General features: G+C 58.2%; 1 protein-coding gene and 1 non-coding gene across 4 annotated transcripts in view; both read right to left on the reverse strand.

The window, feature by feature from the left end:
* Positions 1-411: 411 nt before the first annotated feature.
* Positions 412-552, reverse strand: LOC134503755 (U4 spliceosomal RNA). Its single transcript, XR_010068588.1, has one exon. It is a non-coding gene; the product is annotated as a U4 spliceosomal RNA (small nuclear RNA).
* A 9,315-nt stretch (positions 553-9,867) lies between these two features.
* Positions 9,868-16,027, reverse strand: part of PAK4 (p21 (RAC1) activated kinase 4) — a 39,746-nt gene continuing 33,586 nt past the window's right edge. For all 3 annotated transcript variants that reach the window (XM_063312594.1, XM_063312596.1, XM_063312595.1), the window contains exons 4-9: positions 15,283-15,756; positions 14,634-14,767; positions 13,440-13,566; positions 12,304-12,429; positions 11,528-11,662; positions 9,868-10,974 (exon numbers count right to left, since the gene is read on the reverse strand). In XM_063312594.1, coding sequence (XP_063168664.1) covers positions 10,819-10,974; positions 11,528-11,662; positions 12,304-12,429; positions 13,440-13,566; positions 14,634-14,767; positions 15,283-15,756 — 1,152 coding nt within the window. In that variant the 3' untranslated portion in view covers positions 9,868-10,818. The remainder of the gene's footprint in view (positions 10,975-11,527; positions 11,663-12,303; positions 12,430-13,439; positions 13,567-14,633; positions 14,768-15,282; positions 15,757-16,027) is intronic.

Genomic DNA, 16,027 nt, shown 5'->3' on the forward strand with positions numbered 1-16,027 from the left:
TCCAGGACTCGGAAAACTACCCTACCGCCGCGGGGGACCCTGCTCTCTCTGCTGCCAGTTAAATGCTGGCAAAGAACGCCAGGATTTGTGGTTCTTGACACTAAGCCAGGGGAGCCAACGCCGCCGTTTCCCACGTGCGAGGCCGAGACCGGTTCCCACCAAGCTAGGGTAAAACAGCTCCAGGAGGTCTCGAGGAGTTTGCCCTCCAGCGTGCGCAGCGGGCATGCCAGAAAACAACAGGTTTTCTCCGCGTAACTAAGAGCAACATAAACGAACCCGCAGCCGCGTCCAGGGTTTTTAGCAGGGCTCCGGTCGAAAATCCTGCCAGAAGCACAACACACCGGAAGTACTTGATCCCCCCTGGGCCAGTAACAAAACGTCTCCTCTATTTTTGGTAACAACGGAAATCAGTCTCCGTAGAGACCGTCAAAAATTGCCATTGCCGACTATATTTCAAGTCGTCAAGGCGGGGTATTGGGAAAAGTTTTCAATTAGCAATAATCGCGCCTCGGATAAACCTCATTGGCTACGATACTGCCACTGCGCAAAGCTGATAGAGAATTCCGCCGGCCCGGGCGCCCTCCTGCCGAACGCTTTCTCACGTGAGAGTGAGCACGCCCGAATACGGGCTGAAAATCACGAATAAGCGCCTCGGCTTCTTTTCACGATGTGTGTCTCCCGCTCGTGAGATGTTTCTGGGAAGTGCCCGCTTTTCACCAGGTATTTTCCCGAAGCCGGTGGCCGCAAAGGATTCTGGGCGCCGCATGTATATTAGACTGGAGCGGGCGGGAGGCTGTGATGAAGGTATGACGCAAGACGAGGCGGAGCAAGCGCCGTTTCAAGTTCGGCGAGAAAGCGAAAGCAAACCAATCACGGGGAGGAGAGGCGTGGCCAGGTGCGAGCCCGGCCCCGCCTTCCCGTCGCTACTGTTCCACCGATTTAGTTGGTCTGGTTTTTCTTTCGGGTTGATTTCGGCTTTTTCTCGCCTTTTTTGCTCTTAGTGGCGAAGAAGCCTCGCTTGTCTTCCCCAGCCGAGCAGTGCTGCTGACGGTCAGGGGTCTGCCCCAAGAGGATGGCTCCCACTCTGGCAGCCTTCTCTTACGGCGCGCTGCTTCGGACTACACCGCCCATCGCCCCCGGTCCCAGCCACATTCGGTGCAGCCCAAAGCCCCGGAGCGGCACCAACTCCCTCCACCGCTCCCGCTGTCGAGGACCACGGGGTTTCGTGGAAATCAAGCCCTGCCCCCGGCCCTTGGTAGGGTCGCCCTACCGCAGTGCCGAGCCTCCTCGCGAGGGGACCCTGGGGGGGGGGGCGTGAGGCAAGCCCAAGGGAAGCACCCCTTCGCCCTGGAGCCTGCCTTCCCCAGGGTGACCCTTTGCTCGGGGGCCTGTTGGGAGGGGCAGAATCGGAGCACAACCGACCGGAGACCTTCCAATGCTTGCTTGCTGAGCCTGCAGATGTGGGAAGTCCAGCCCGCCCCTTTCTCTCCGTCCAACCCAAAGCAACCGAAGCGGTGCTTGGCTTGCTGCAGAAGAAGCCCCCGGGGGAGTTGGGGTGGTTGCAGTCGACAGCTTCCACGCCCAGTGAGCTTCAAAATGTGGTTGGAAAAGATGGGGGCAGGGTGCTGAAGGTGGCAGGGAGCCCAGGCCCTCCATCTGCCAAGGGAAGGTCACAGCTGGGCCCTGGGAGAGGCAGCAGGTGAGAAAGGTGGGGGGGGTTCCAAGTGGGAAAGCTAAGACTGGCACCCTGGAGGGGGAGGTTGATAAAGTTCCCTCCCTTCTGTCAGTGTGGTGGGAAGAGGGGAGCAAGTCACCCTTCAGCGTAATCAAGATCAAAAAAGGAGGAAAGATTCCAGCTGCACAGGGAAGCTGTATGGGAGGCTGTATGTTACTAGATAATCTGTTTTGCCTCGTCAGAAGGGTAGATGAAGGGGTGCAGAGCAGCCCTGCAAAGTTGGCACGAGAGCCCTGGCACCTGGCATATCTCGTGAGCTGCCAAGGCTGCCTTCGAAAAGCACATCCCAGCTGGCCCATTCCCTCCTGCGACCTTGAAGCCCGGCCCATGTTCCATGGGCTGACCTTGCCTCTGCCGTGCCCGGCGGAGGACAGCTCTATAAAGCCACCCTCTCTCTTCCCAGACACTCCAGCTGCTGTCAAGATGAAGGCCTTGCTCGGCCTCCTCTTCCTCCTCCCGCTGCTCTTCGCCACGAGCCAGGCCCAGTGCCCGGCCCCTGCCGACCTCAAGAACCCCAACGGCACCAGGATCTGCTCCCAGATGTACACGGACGACAGCCCCTACTACGACCTGTGCTGCGCTGGGAAGGTTCTGGTGGCACCGGCCGGGGAAGACCAGCCCTACATGCCCACGGCTTTCAACAACAAGGTCTCCTCGCTGGTGGTGGCGCCCCGCTGCGAGCTCACCGTTTGGTACAGGAAGGGTAAAACCGGCAACACCCGAAAATTTAAAACAGGGGCCTATCCGCGGCTGCAGGAATTCAAAAGGGGGCTCTTTGGTGACTGGAACGACGCTATCTCTGCTTACTACTGCAAGTGCACCTGAACTGCCCAGGCTGGCCGGGAGGGAGCCAAGAAGGGAGCTGCCACCGCCCTGCCCATGCTTGCCAAGGTGGCCCCCGGAGCCCCGTGCCTGACGGTCCAACACCACGGCCACTGCAGACGGGTGGGCACCGCCTTCCCAGGGTCTTCCCTTCTGCCCGTGCCTCGTCGCAACAGCAGCAGCGAAACCAAAGCACTCAGGCGAAAGGCAGAACCCCGGAGTCCATCCCGCAGCCGCCAAGGACTGGCTCAGTCCTCCTGTGAACTGGGGCGTCAGGATAAGGCAGAAGAACGAGAACTGGAAAGCAAATTCGTCTCCAGCTCCCCCTGTTAACAGCGCGGCAAATGTATTTGATCAACTGAGGACCTTCCCCCCCACTCTGAGCCCCATCAGGACTGTCGCCTTGCGCGGAAGATTTGCTCCTGCAGACGCCTTAAGGTCTTTCACGCAGCGCTTTGTTCCCCTCTCTTCCAACTTCAAAGGCGTCCCCTCCCCGAGACCCGCTTGGAGCAGATGGCCCTTCTGTCTCAGCCCAGCCTTTCTTGTTGTGCCTTGCCATCGGAAGCATAATTAAAAGCGAAGAAACGTGAATCTCAGAATGGGTCTGGTGTTTTTGCAGCTCAAGGTCAGCAAATGTTGGGGCAGCTTTTAGTTTTACTTCCTGTTGTAAGTAACCATTTAATTGGGAAGGGCTTTCAGCAGCCCATGAGTGCAATTATCCCCACCAAGCAACAGGTTCAATTTCCCTCCTCCCCATTTGGCAGAACTGTGCGGGGTAGGGGGAGAAAAGGCTGTACAGGCCTGAGTGTGGGCGGGACTCCTCAGCCTTGAAGACCCCAGGCAGGCAGACCCTCTCCCCCCCCCCCTTTCCTTTGCTCTGTGACTGCAGCCACCTCAACCAAAGCGGGTCCCACGCTGTCCATCGCAGTGGCTGCAGCTACCCCCTCCTTCAAGACACCGAGCACTGGAATACCCCCCTTGCTTGCTCCATAAAAAGCACTGAATTTGGAGGGGGAAGGAATTCGATTGCAATTCCAAACCCACTTACTAGAAACCAGGTGGACACAGTGGCTGGTTCCAATGATATGCCAAACCTGAGTTAGCAAATTGGCTGCTGTTTTTATACCACATGCTACAGCCAAGCACATCAACCAAGTTACGGCATAAGGAGGTGAGCCTGCTCGCCACCGTAGGCTGAACTGTGAACCGCACAGCCCCACTCAGTCTAACTGAGCAGTTAACGGAGATGCAGCCGGTATAGACCAAGTGGCTGTGCGTGGCATGGAGAGGAAAGGCCTCGGGGGTCCTGCTGCCAGCTGGTGATGCCGGGTCTGCCCAGATGGATCCAATGGAGCCAGTGCGTGCCAACATGCTGGATATCAGATGTCAGTTCAGATGTTTACCCCCAATGTGGCTTAGCTTGAGCCAGGCCTCAGATCCAGGAGGCAGGGTCTGCAGGGCATGGTCAAAAAGGTCAAGATGGCAACCCAGAGGTGCAATTGAAGCTCCAACTGCTTTTTATGTGCCCCAGCTCAGCTCCTATGCTGATGTCTGCTGAGCCTTCAAGCATGAAGCAGCGACAGGGGCAGATGGGGATCCTGGAGTATCGAGGGGCTCTCTCCTGCCAGTGGCCCCCAGCCTGAAACGAGGGAAGGGGAAAAGCTCCCAAGGACCTGCTGGTGAAACTGGGAGGCCACACAATAGCAGGAAGGGTGGGACCATTTCATACTGCATTCCCACTTCTGTGAGAGGAAGCCCCTCTGAATTCAATTGGCGTCGCTTTTGCGTAGACAACTGCCAAGGACGTTCATTCTCAAAGAAAGCAGGATTAGAGCAAGTGCCATTTTCTCCTTGTCCCAGTGGAAATCAGCAAGAAAGCACGCGTTAATTAGTGGTGAAAGGGGAGGCCTATGGGAAATGGAATGACTTTGCAGACATGTAAGGATCATGACTGCAAATTACTTAGGAAAATTAGAATTCCTCCTCCACCCCCAAGCTGACAGGACCAACAAGGGCCGCAATGACAAAGCAACAAAGTGCCTGGACTGGGTCTCCTCACCCTGGGGAAATTGCATCCTGAATTCAGGCACTTTTAGGAAGACTGGGAAATCCCCCTTGCACTGGGAGGTGCCTTTGAACCCTGACTAGCCCAAAGATGCTTAATAAAAGGTATTTAGTTCTGAAGAACTCACACAGAGTATTTTTTTAACCACAGAAAAAGTTGAACCAGATCCAAGACAAATGCAGATCCTCCCTTAAAGTTCAGGAAAGGCATGTTCACAAAGACATAAATACATGCAGATTATATCCACAAAAACCAGTTTATTACAATTGTATTTTTATAGCCAAGGAGGAAGAGATGCCTGGGGGATTTTCCATCTCTTGGGCCAAAGAACTTGGCCATCCCATGGTATTTGATAACTTGGACCTCAAAGAGCAGGGGGGCTGTGGAGGGAATGGCCTTAGCTGCTCTGCTTGGGCAGCCAAGCGTGTGGGGCAAAGCATGTGTGTGTGTGTGTCTCCAGGGTCACAGCAGGGCAGGATGGGCCTCTCCCCCTTCCATCCTTCTTGACATCTTCCCACACTGGACCTCCACCCTCCAGAGAAGATGGGCCTCTACGGTAATGGCTCAGCCTTACATGAAGACAGTAACCTCTGCTTAAAGCAGTGTTTTTCGACCTTGGCAGCTTGAAGATGTGCCGACTTCAACTCCCAGAATTCCCCAGCCAGCAAGGCTGGCTGGGGAATTCTGGGAGATCAAGTCCGCACATCTTCAAGCTGCCAAGGTTGAAAAACACTGGCTTAAAGAAACGTCGGCTTATCAAGATGTTACTCTCTGGATCACGCCGGGCGGAAGGTGATGTCCAAAGCAGAGGGAGGCAGCCGGCTCTCTAAAGTCCTCCCGCAGGGCGTCCAGCATGCAAGCAGGAAAGGCCCAGACAGCTGTCGCGGGGCCACCTCTGGCTCAGCCTCAAGAAAGCAGAAGAGGAAAGAGAGCTGATTTCCCCGGGGCGGGACTGAGGCGACCTGCCTCCCGCCCGGCGGCCAGAAGCTCCGATTAAAGCTTCTGCCCTTGAAGGAAGCTCCCGCCGACCTCTCCGGAGCAGAAAGCCCCGCGGCCGCTACCCGTCCCCGAGGGGAAGCGCGGGGGCGCCCCGGCCGCCAGGAGCCCCGCCGGGGAACGGGGATGACCGCTGGGCCAGGAGCACGGCTAGGCGGACGGGCGGTCGGCCCCAGGGCGGGCAGAGAGCGCGGCGGCCCTCGCCCTCCCTCCGCGCCAGGCCCCGAACCCGAATGCCCGTCGCGCCCGCCTCGGAACCCCCGGTGGGAGCGCGGCCCCGGGCAGCACAGGCAGCGACCAAGCCCCGGGGGCCGCCGGGCGGGTTCCGCTTCCCCGGGACGAGGCAAGCGGCTTCGGGGCAGACCGGGCGCTGAGCGAGTCGCCCTTGAAGCCGCTGTTACGGGAGAGCCACTTGGAAGCCCCCTCGAGGCGATGCTGCACAAGCGCCGGAACGGGGCAACGCCGTCCCCGGGATCGCGAAGCCGCCGCGCCGGCTGCGAGGCGTTCCAGCGGGGCCAACTCCAGGCCGGGCGGGCAGGGGGCGACACCCGCGTCCGAGAGGCACGGAGAAGCGGGGGGCGCCCGGGTTGACCCAGAGCCCTCCGGGGAGGGCGCGAACACGAGGGCCCCCTCAAGGATCCTCGAAGGGCCTCCGCGCCCGCAGGCTCCGAGATCCGACCGGCCCCCTTTCCAATCGGTGGCTCCGCCCTTGCAGGAGGGGCCGCCTCGAAGTCCCTCCCTCCCCGGTCTCCTCCCGTTAGCACCGCTGCAGCCGGGCAGCCCCCGCCGACGCTGCTGGAAAGTCGGGAGCTTCGTCCGGCGCTTGCGGAGGGGGCGCACCCGCCCGCCCGCCGCTTCTCGCCCAGCCTTGCTCTCCCGGCCGGGGGCCGGGGTGGGTGAGGTCCGCGGCCGGACGAGCTGCCGGGTGCCCGCCGCCTCGTCCCGTTGCCAGGGTCCTCTCGGGGCTCCCGCTGAGGCGGATCTGCCCGCAGGTAGCAGCGTCATGGTTACCCCTAACCTGCTGTTGTGGGATCACACAGCAGACTATTACACGAACCTCACGGGTTGGCATCGGGTTCACACCCTATTGTGATTGCAGGGCCTTGTGGCCAGAGAAGGGACACAGCTGGAGCAATTCTGTACCTGGTGCTGGACTCTGCGCTTGGCAAAACTACAGTCCCTAGTTGAACCATGGTTTACTCAAGCCACTTTTCCTGGTTCGGACAATTCCATGGATCATTAGGCAGGTTCAGAGAACACAAACCCCACCAAGCCAGGAAGATTAACAGCTGCCCCCTGCTTGATCGGGTTAGCCAGGCTGACTTAGTGTGCCACCCACAGATGGTCCTTAGATGCTGGCCAGGGAGGCCCACTCAGTTTTATCTTGCAGCTTAACATGGGACCAAGGGGGAGAACCCGGGGCCCTGCTTTGAGAGGAAAGACCGGCTATAAAAGTGGTAAAAATGCCAGGGTTGGGTGCGCACAACACGCTCCCCTGGGCACCGTGCAGTCTCAGAGTATCAGAAGGACCCAGCCCTGGCTGTCTCAGCTTGCGGGGATGTTAAATCAACAGGTGGCAGAGCAGTTTGGGGGGGTCAAGAAGCCCACCCCACCTGAAGATGCCCTCCAGCAAGTTCGCTTCTCATGCTATTCTGTAGATGCAGTTTAAAATCATGGAAGCAATTATCTCTAGGAAGAGCTGAACCAGGAGATTTTGCTTTTTCTGTGGCATATTTCTTGGTGTGCCAGGAACATGAAAAAACAGAATTAAATGTAAAAAAATAGCACCTTGTACTGTTGACCATCTCACCTGAACTCAATGCTGTATTTGAAAAAAACCACACAAAACGGCTCACAACCAGTACTTCGACACAAAATCCAGACTCTTTATACAAGACAAATCATGGCTAAGCTGTTACTAGAATTAATCACAGCAGTTTGTCTGAAGCAATTTTAAAAAATCATCTCAACACAAAATACTGTTGAGTTACCAAAGAAAACAAGAACAGGAAAAAAAAACCCCAATATAAATAACTTCTTTAAAAAAAAAAGTAACAAAACCCCACAAAATGAATCAGTAGTCGTTCTTGCAGAGGGGGGGGAAAACAGCTCTGGACAAGGCCTCCAGTTATAAAATTCTTCAAGCAACCAGGAGGCGGGGAGGGAGGCAGGCTTTTGAGGCCAGGCCCTCCAGGCCTGCAGTTAAAATTCCAGTCATTTCAGAAAACTGGGAAAATGTAGTGTTGGGATAGGGAGGTGGTGTGGAAGCTGTAAGAGGGGGAAGGTTGTCACCCCAGGAACCACACCTCCCTGACTTGGCAGCTTCATCTGAGATTTTAAGTCTTTTTTCCTGCAGGAAAAGTTACATATTCTTGCATACTTGAGGTGCTAGTGTGTTTTTTAAAAAAGTCTGTATATAAAAAACTGATTCCTGAAGTAAAGGCAGCAACCGGCTGTCCGAAATAGGGGAAAGGGAGTGACTGGTGGGCAAGTGGGGTGGCCAATCACCCTCTGGACCGCTGGGCATGTGTGAAATACTGAAAGAGGAAAGACTCAGGAGGCCGGCTCAGGCTGACGCCTCCAAGAATGAATGCTGCGCCCAGAGATGGCGTGGCCCAAGGTGATGGGGCCGGGTCGTCTTTAAGTCAGGAATGCTGGCACCGAAGACCTCCTGCAGTGCCCACGGGCTGATCGGAGCAGCCCTGCAGGAACAGCCTGGCTGCCCCCCCCCCCCCCGGCAGAGGGGGAGAGACCTCATGAAGTCAGCAAAGATCCTGAGGGAGGGAGCCAGGCAGCAAGGTGCTTGCTCGGGCACCCCACCCCAAGGCCGAGGGAACCCCTTCTGAACACACCAGCTGGCTCCAGAGGTACACTGGTTGGAGAAGTGGCACGTGTGCACACACGCATGCACACAGACACACACAACTGGCAATGTCTTTGAGGCAGGCTGCTCCTTTCTTGAGAAGGAAGCATGCAGCAAACGGAGCCCGCTTTGCAAACGGAGTCCCTAAAGATGGCACGAGGGAGGACTGGGAAATGCTGGAGGGCTCTTGTAGGGGCAGGGCGAACGCTGTGCCTGCAGGAAGAAACGCTTGCAATCTGAGCCAAGGGGGGACTTCCCGCCACAGGCTGCTGCTTCCACCCCACCTCGAAGTACTAACACAGCAACGGTGATGTTGTATAATACACGCCCACGAGAATCTAAAGCCAGGCAGGTAGAAAACCCCAGGCGCCGACAGAGAGGTATGACCCTTCCCCTAATATTTTCCGCATGCAGGGAAGTTCACGCTGTACAACATGCAAGCAACAGCTGCGATCAGGGGAGCGGCGGCACCCCTCCCCCCCGAAACACGGCCAGGCAAGCACCCCGGGGCTTCCAGCAAGCCACACTGCTGGTGCTCGGAGGGCCTCTAGAAGCCTTCCCTCCTGTGCCCCGGCGCCCAAGATGGAAGCGTCCCTTCGCTCGGGCAGGCCCAGAGCTGGGGCCTGGGGCACCTTTGACTTCCCTACTGCCAGGCCTCTCTGCCGCTCCTGCCTGAGCCATTCCAGCAGGAAGCACTGCCACCAGCTGAGGGCCAAGGGGATGAGGCCACATTTTGCTGCTGCGCTCCCCAACATTTTTAGGGTTCAGCTCTGGGGTGGCGGGACAGGGCCATCTTCTCCTCCTCTCTGTCCCCAGGGCCTATTTCTGCCAAGGCACGTCTCCTCTCCCAGCAGGGTGAGGAATTCCACCGAGCATCCCATCCCTGGACCCAGCGCACCGGGAGGCTCCCTGCTCGCTCCCCGCCCCTTCCACCTTCCAGCCACACGGCAGAAAGTAGCAGCTGACAGAGCCTTCGCGAAGGAAGGCCACACCTCACCCTTAGATCAAGATTGGAAGGACTCCCACCCCCACCACAAGCTGCTTTTGCAAAATGGGGAGAGGAAAACTACGGAGCACAGGAGCAGACAAGCGAACCCACGCAGGACAGAGCAAGAGGACAGGAAAGACTGCAGGAGGCAGCTGAGGGTGGAGGGAGCCCTCCGGGGTCCTGTAAAGGACGCTGCCAGGTCACGAGAGGCAGCCGACAGCCTGGTTTCTTTGGGGGATGGAAACTGGGCAAAGGGGTAGGATTGAAACCAGCCTTTCGGGGCCCGGAGCATCACTGGCGCAGTCCCTACCCTGCTGGCAATAGGCCCATTTTGTCCTGGAGACGCGGGGCAGAATTCCTGCCTGCCCGGGTTCACGCCCCTGGCGGGGCTTGCTGTGGGACTGTGGTCTCTTCCTCCCCCCACTCCAATGTAAAAGCACGCCTCGCCCTGAGATGGGTTTCCTCAGCAGTAGCAGCGTGGCAGGAATGCCATTCTGCAGCACCAGGTGCCTGCGGTCACACCGCTGGGCCCAAGGAAGCTCTGGGTCTCTGGGACAGGCCTGGCTCTGCAAGCAGCGGCCCCACCGGACAGGGGCCCCATGGTCACCGGCAGTTCAGAGCCCGTAGTAGTCACAGGTTTTCACGCTCAGCCACCGTGGTTCCCTAGAGCGGGTTTTCCCTACTGGAGATTCAGGATCCCCTAAACTACTGTGCTGCCTTCCCTTCGCTGCGGGGAAAAGCCGCCTCGGGAACTGGCGATCCACGCGTGTCCACCTCTAGTCTGGGGAAGGGGCGCCTGCCACGGGGCTCTGCTGCTCCCTCCTACCTGTGGCAGGTGAGAACTCGGGTGCTTTGGCGCTTCTGCCCTCCCCCCAGGCTGCCCCTGGCCAACGCCCTCCTTTTCTGTGCTTGGCTGGGAGAGAAGAAAACATTTCTGCAGTGCCGGACCGCTGCCCATTCCCCAACCAGTCCATCGCTGCCCAGGATTCAGGATGCAAACAAGGAGAGGGCAACAGAAATGTTGCCGCCTTTTTAGCCCCCTGCCCCACCCCCTTCAATTCAGTAGTACGATATGGCGACGCAGAAACGGTCTGCCAGAGATGGGTCCGCAGTGTCCGTTTCGGGGGCCGCGTCATCACTTGACCAAGAGGAGTCCTTAGAGAGGCGTCCCGACCACTTGCCGAACTCCTCCTGCCCACACCGACCGGGGGAACTCCCCCAGGGAGCAGGGCTCGGAGGGGTCCCAAAGCCCCATCCTCACTGGCAGGTCTCCAGCTGCTTCATGGGGCTGGCTGGGGATGATGGACCTTCCCCGTCTCGCGCTCTCCTCAGCAAGGAGTCCAGCTCTTTCATCTCATCCGGTTCTGCCTCATCAGGGGCACGATGCAGGACGGGGGGCCGGCTTTGCCCACAAAGGGATGCTTCAGGAGCTCGCTTGCCGTGGCTCTCTGGGCCGGGTCTCTGACCAGCAGGCGGTCGAGGAAGCCCTTCAAGGAAGGAGAGACCTGCCGAGGAAGGAAGAGCAGAGCGCCTGAGCAGCAGCTGGGAGGGAGGGAGATGGAATCAGCCGGGGGGCGCCCTGGAGAGCAAGACGCAGCCGGAAGGAAGCCCCCCCGACACTGGACTGACCCAGCCTCTCTGCCCATCCTGGGCAAAGGCGCTCGGCCTCATATCAGGTCCTGACCCAGAAACAACCGGCTGGTCAATCTGATGTCCCTTCACCGGCAACACAGACAGGCCCCCTTTTCCTCCCCCCGGCAGAAGGCCACAGCCTGGCCCCAGGATCTGGGAGAGGCAGGTATGGCCAGGCTGAGGAGAAGGGCACCTGTTTCCACCAACAATGGATGGCGATTAAGTCATGGCCACCGGCGTGGTCAGTGGGCAGCAGAAGCTGCCCTTGGGTAACACGCGATGCACCCCAGCAAGGAAAGCTGGACACGGCAATCCTGGGGCAGGGCCTGGAGCCCCCCAAAGCCGCTCAGGCAGCACCCCTGACCTGGCCTTTTGTGCCCGCTCTCCCCCAGCTGGGAGAAGCAGTGTGCAGGAGAGGGGTATCACCTTGTGCACATTTTTGAGTTTGGGGGGCAGGTTGTCTCGAATCATCTTCATTGCCTTCAGAGGGGGCTCGTTGAAATAAGGAGGCTCCCCGTCAACCATCTCTATCACCATCACACCAAGGGACCAGATGTCCACCTGAAACAAAAGGAGGGGGGTCGGGAGGAATGGCTGGAACTGGAGTGCCAGCAGGCCTGGCAGCTGAACCCCTAGGATCTGGCTCCGTTCTCTTTTCGTTGAAGTCATGCTACAGGTGGCATTGTCCAGGCTTGGGAGGGAGGGCTGTCTACTCTCTCCCAAGCAGCCATATTTTTCCTTTTCGGATGGATTTTGCAGTGTGCAGGTTGAGTAACCAAGGCAGAAATAAAAAACATCAGCGAAAGAGAAAGCAAAATTCATGGACCCTCTTATCTGAAAGTCCATTTCAAACCCCACTGCCCAAAGGACTAGATTCTGGCAAAGCTAGAGTGAGGTGGCAGTGGAAGGGAGGGCAGCCGTCAAGAAACACAGTCCCTGCTGCAGAGTCCAAGCCAATTCTTTAGGATTCCAGATAGAAACTTTGTGGTCCCTGGCCATCAAGATTTTCTGGGGGAACCAGGCAGAATCTGGGGCTCCCACCTTCAACCGTGCACTTCATGTAGCTCTTCTGCTGCTTAGCTGCTGTCACCTTTCAGTACTTCTCAAAAGGGCCCCCACTGGCCCCTGCAAAACCCCTCCACAGGGGAGAAGACATGCAAGGACTGCACAGCAAGCCCAGCAAGCCCTGTCCTCCGTCTTACCTCGGGTCCGTAGGGCAGCCGAGAGATGAGTTCTGGGGCCATCCAGTAAGGGGTTCCCACCAGCGACTTGCGCCGTGGCACCTCCTTGTTCACTTGCGCGCAGAATCCAAAGTCAGAGAGCTTGACCTGAAGGAGAAGCAATTGAGGAAAGCAATGATGGCGGGACATGTACAGAGCTGCTGAATGGCCACGTTCCAGAGCTTTGTTCAAGAAAGTCCCCACCACCACCTCAACTCTATTTCTAACACATTTTATAAAAAAAAATTGAGGAGAGGCAAAAAAAGCAAATTACACAATGCTGAATTCCGCCCCACACGGGCCACTCTGGCCTGCTCTCCGGCTAGGGGCAATCTCCAGGGCCGCCTCCTTTCTCTCTGGTGGGAAGGCAGCAAGGCTCTTTTTCAGCCCTGGACAGAACAGAGGGTTTTCCCCAAGAGGAGGTCATACTCTGCAATGAGCGATTCCCCCTCCTTCAGATGTGGCTTAGCCCCTTTGACCCTGCAATGGCTTGCTCTGCTTTATTTTCATTCCTGAGCCTCGGACATCTGCACGTCGTGTAGCCCTGCAAACGGGCTCAGAGGCTTAGGCTTCCCACAACAGACGGTCCATGCGCCAGCCTGATCTGTGTGCAAATGCACAGGCCACATAATTTCCATTTTCACAATGCTGGCGGAAATGCTGTTCTATCCGATTCTGGTTCTCCCCTGGAGAACGCAGAGGGAGGTCTTAACCGTTCCAGAAATTCTACAGAGCTCTCAAGAACTCCCGAGGACTGGCCATCGCTACTGACATGGTGCTGCAGGTGGCGCTAGAGATCCCGGAATTGTCTTTTTAGGATTTGCATGCAACCTTTTAGGGCAGGGTTTCTCCACCCTGGCAACTTTAAGATAGGTGGACTTCCCCTCCCAGAATTCTGGCCGGGGAATTCTGGGAGTTGGGGTCCACCCATCTTAAGGTTGCCACGGTGGAGAAACACTGTTTTAGGGAAGCTGGGCTGCTAAATTGCCAACTGGCCTGGGGAGCAAAAAGCTGGGGAGGTGGGAGTTGGGAGGCCTGACCCTCAACCAGGCTCTCTGGGAAGCAGAGGCCTTGGGCTCGGGGAGTCAGAACCGGCCCCCAGGGCGCCTGCCACTCACCCGGCCGTCGTGGGTGAGCAGAATGGAGTCACTCTTGATGTCCCGGTGGATGACGCCCTGAGCATGGAGTACGGAAAGAGCCTTCAGCACAGAGAGGCAGACAGCGGCGATCTGCTCTTCGTTCATCCTTCAAGCAGAACCAGACACGGCACTTACGCCTCTGACAGAGCAAGAACCCGGTTCCTGGAACGGAGTCAAATGCCTCCCGCCTGCCCGACTCTTACGGTGGCCAGCCGGGGGCCGGCTGAAGGCAGCCAGGTGGCCCACAGAGACGCACAGACCCACCCAGAGTCCCACCAAGCTGGTGTGACTGATTCGCTTCAAGTGGCGCGCCCCGGACCCCCCGCCTCTCCCCGCTCCTCCCGTGGTTTGTTTTGAAAGCCGCCTCAAGCAGCCGCCGCCTCTGGCAGGGAGTTCGCAGAGCTCATTCTGCGTTACGTGAAGCAGGCCCTCCTTTCATCTACTGCGTGGTGAGCAAGGGAGAAGCGGCGGGGTGGGTGAGCGTGTGTGTGTGTGAGAGGGAGAAGTACACACTTGGCTTCCTCTCCTTCTCCCCCCCACAGCAGATGCTGCCATTCCTCGCTTAGGAGGCTTCTGGGCGCGGCATCCACGCACCTTTCCTAGGGCAAAACGAGGGGCCTCGACCTGAGCAGCCTGGTCTGCGCCCCCTTGTGGAAGAAGCCAGCAGCTGAAGCATTGGGGGAGGCGGGTCTGGGTCCCCACCAAGCCATGGAACTCCCTGGTGATTAAGGGTCCGTCACTCTCTCCCAGCCTGGCCTGCCTCGCAGGGCTGTTACCATGAGGATAAAATGAGGGCAGACACTCGGAGTTAAGTGGGGACATACATGCGGGAAATCAGCCAGCCAGGCAGCCTCACACTGGGCTGTACGTTAAACTGACGGTGCCACAGGTTGGCAACCCTCTCCACCTCGGATCAGGAGGAGGGACCGCCTGCTGCAAGAACAAGGTCAGGCCACTGCACTGGGTAGGACCTTCTCTTTCCCTCCTCCCATGTAAATTCTTCCTTTTCCTAAGGTTTTTAGTCCAACACGAGGACATGCCCAACGCCTTTAGGTGGGTGCTAATTCTGCAGATCCTCCTTTCCTCCCACCCTTCAAGGCGGCTGGCATGGAGAAACTCCTGCTCCTGATGCCCTCGCAGGAGAGCGGCCCTCCGTCTTTCCACACCTCTTACCGTGTGTGTGTGACGATGTCAGTCAAAGCGCCGCCCTCCAGGAACTCCATGACAACCCAGAGCTCATCGCCCACCAGGTAGCTGTTGTACATCTCCACCACGTTCTCATGCTGATAGTCCCTCATGATCACAACCTGTGGAGGGAAAAAATCAGGCAGGCAGGCAGGCAGGCAGGCAGGACGGACAGACAAAGTCACTGGATACGTTTGCAGGGGGGCGGGGGAGAGAGAGAAATCCAGTGCCTCACATGAGAGGCTACTGACCTCCCACAGATGAGATGTTTAACCTAAAATCTCCCCGATTTTACACACGCTACACCCTGGAATGGCCATGGCATCTTTGAAGCACAAAGATACTCCTTTCCCGGGACAGAGGCCAGCAGGTTTGGGGCTCTGCATCATTTTGCTCCGGCCCCAGCCCCAGCCCCAGCCCCAGCCCTGGGAAGATGCCAAGCCCCAAGGAGCCTGCTTCCCTTCGCTGCAAGACCAGCTATCAGCCGCCTTGCCCGGCCCCTGCCCGAGTCCCGCTTCCGAAAAGGTCCCAGGTCCTGGCCCAGAAGAGATCCGCCTCCAGGCCCCTTCCGTCCTTCCTTCCTTGCATCCCGGCGTCCCCCCGTCCCCTCTTCCGCCACCGCGTTCTCCTCTCCCACCTCGTTGAAGAGCAGCTCCCGCCGCTGCTGCTTGCGCAGGTCCATCTTCTTGACCGCCACCAGCTTCCCGGAGCTCTTGACGGTGGCGATGCAGACAATGCCCGTGGAGCCTTCCCCGATCTTGATGAAGTTGTCCAGGTAGGTCCTGGGGTCTCCGGGGTCGACCACCATCTGCAAGGCCGCCCGGAACTGTTCGTGGGAGACCCGCTGAGGCTCGCGCTGTGGGGAGCAGGGCTGCTGAGGGGCCGGAGGAACTGGAGGCTGCTGGGGAGGGGGCCGGGGGGGAGGGGGGCCCGGGGGCGACAGCACGTGCGTCAAGTGGGGCTCGGAGGCATGCTGGGAGAGTCCCACATGGGGGGGCTCCGGATTTCTGGATCTCGCCAGGCCTGGAGGGGGGAGCCCGGAAGGGCTGCTGTTTCCGCTCACAGGGCCGTTGGAGGCTGCTTCCGGGGCCTTCCCGGGCCTGTGTTCTGCCTGGAAAGAGAAGGACAGGCGGGTGTTACTGCCAGAAAGAAAGGCAAAGCTCTCGTTGCGGGACTGGACCCACCTTTATTCTAGCGGAGAGAGAGAATCGCTCGAGCCCTTTTTAACCCTCCAAGAGAAGAAAAACAGCTTGCTGCGTACAAGCTTTTTCCTCCTTCCTTCCTTCCTTCCCTCCTAACAGAAGGAACACAGGACTGCCGCACTGATACCCCAAGACCGGAAGTCATCTCTGTGGGTCCTGCTAGTCTGCAAAGCGCAGGTG

Source organism: Candoia aspera, chromosome 10, assembly GCF_035149785.1.
Source record: "Candoia aspera isolate rCanAsp1 chromosome 10, rCanAsp1.hap2, whole genome shotgun sequence".
Classification (NCBI taxonomy): Eukaryota; Metazoa; Chordata; class Lepidosauria; order Squamata; family Boidae; genus Candoia; species Candoia aspera.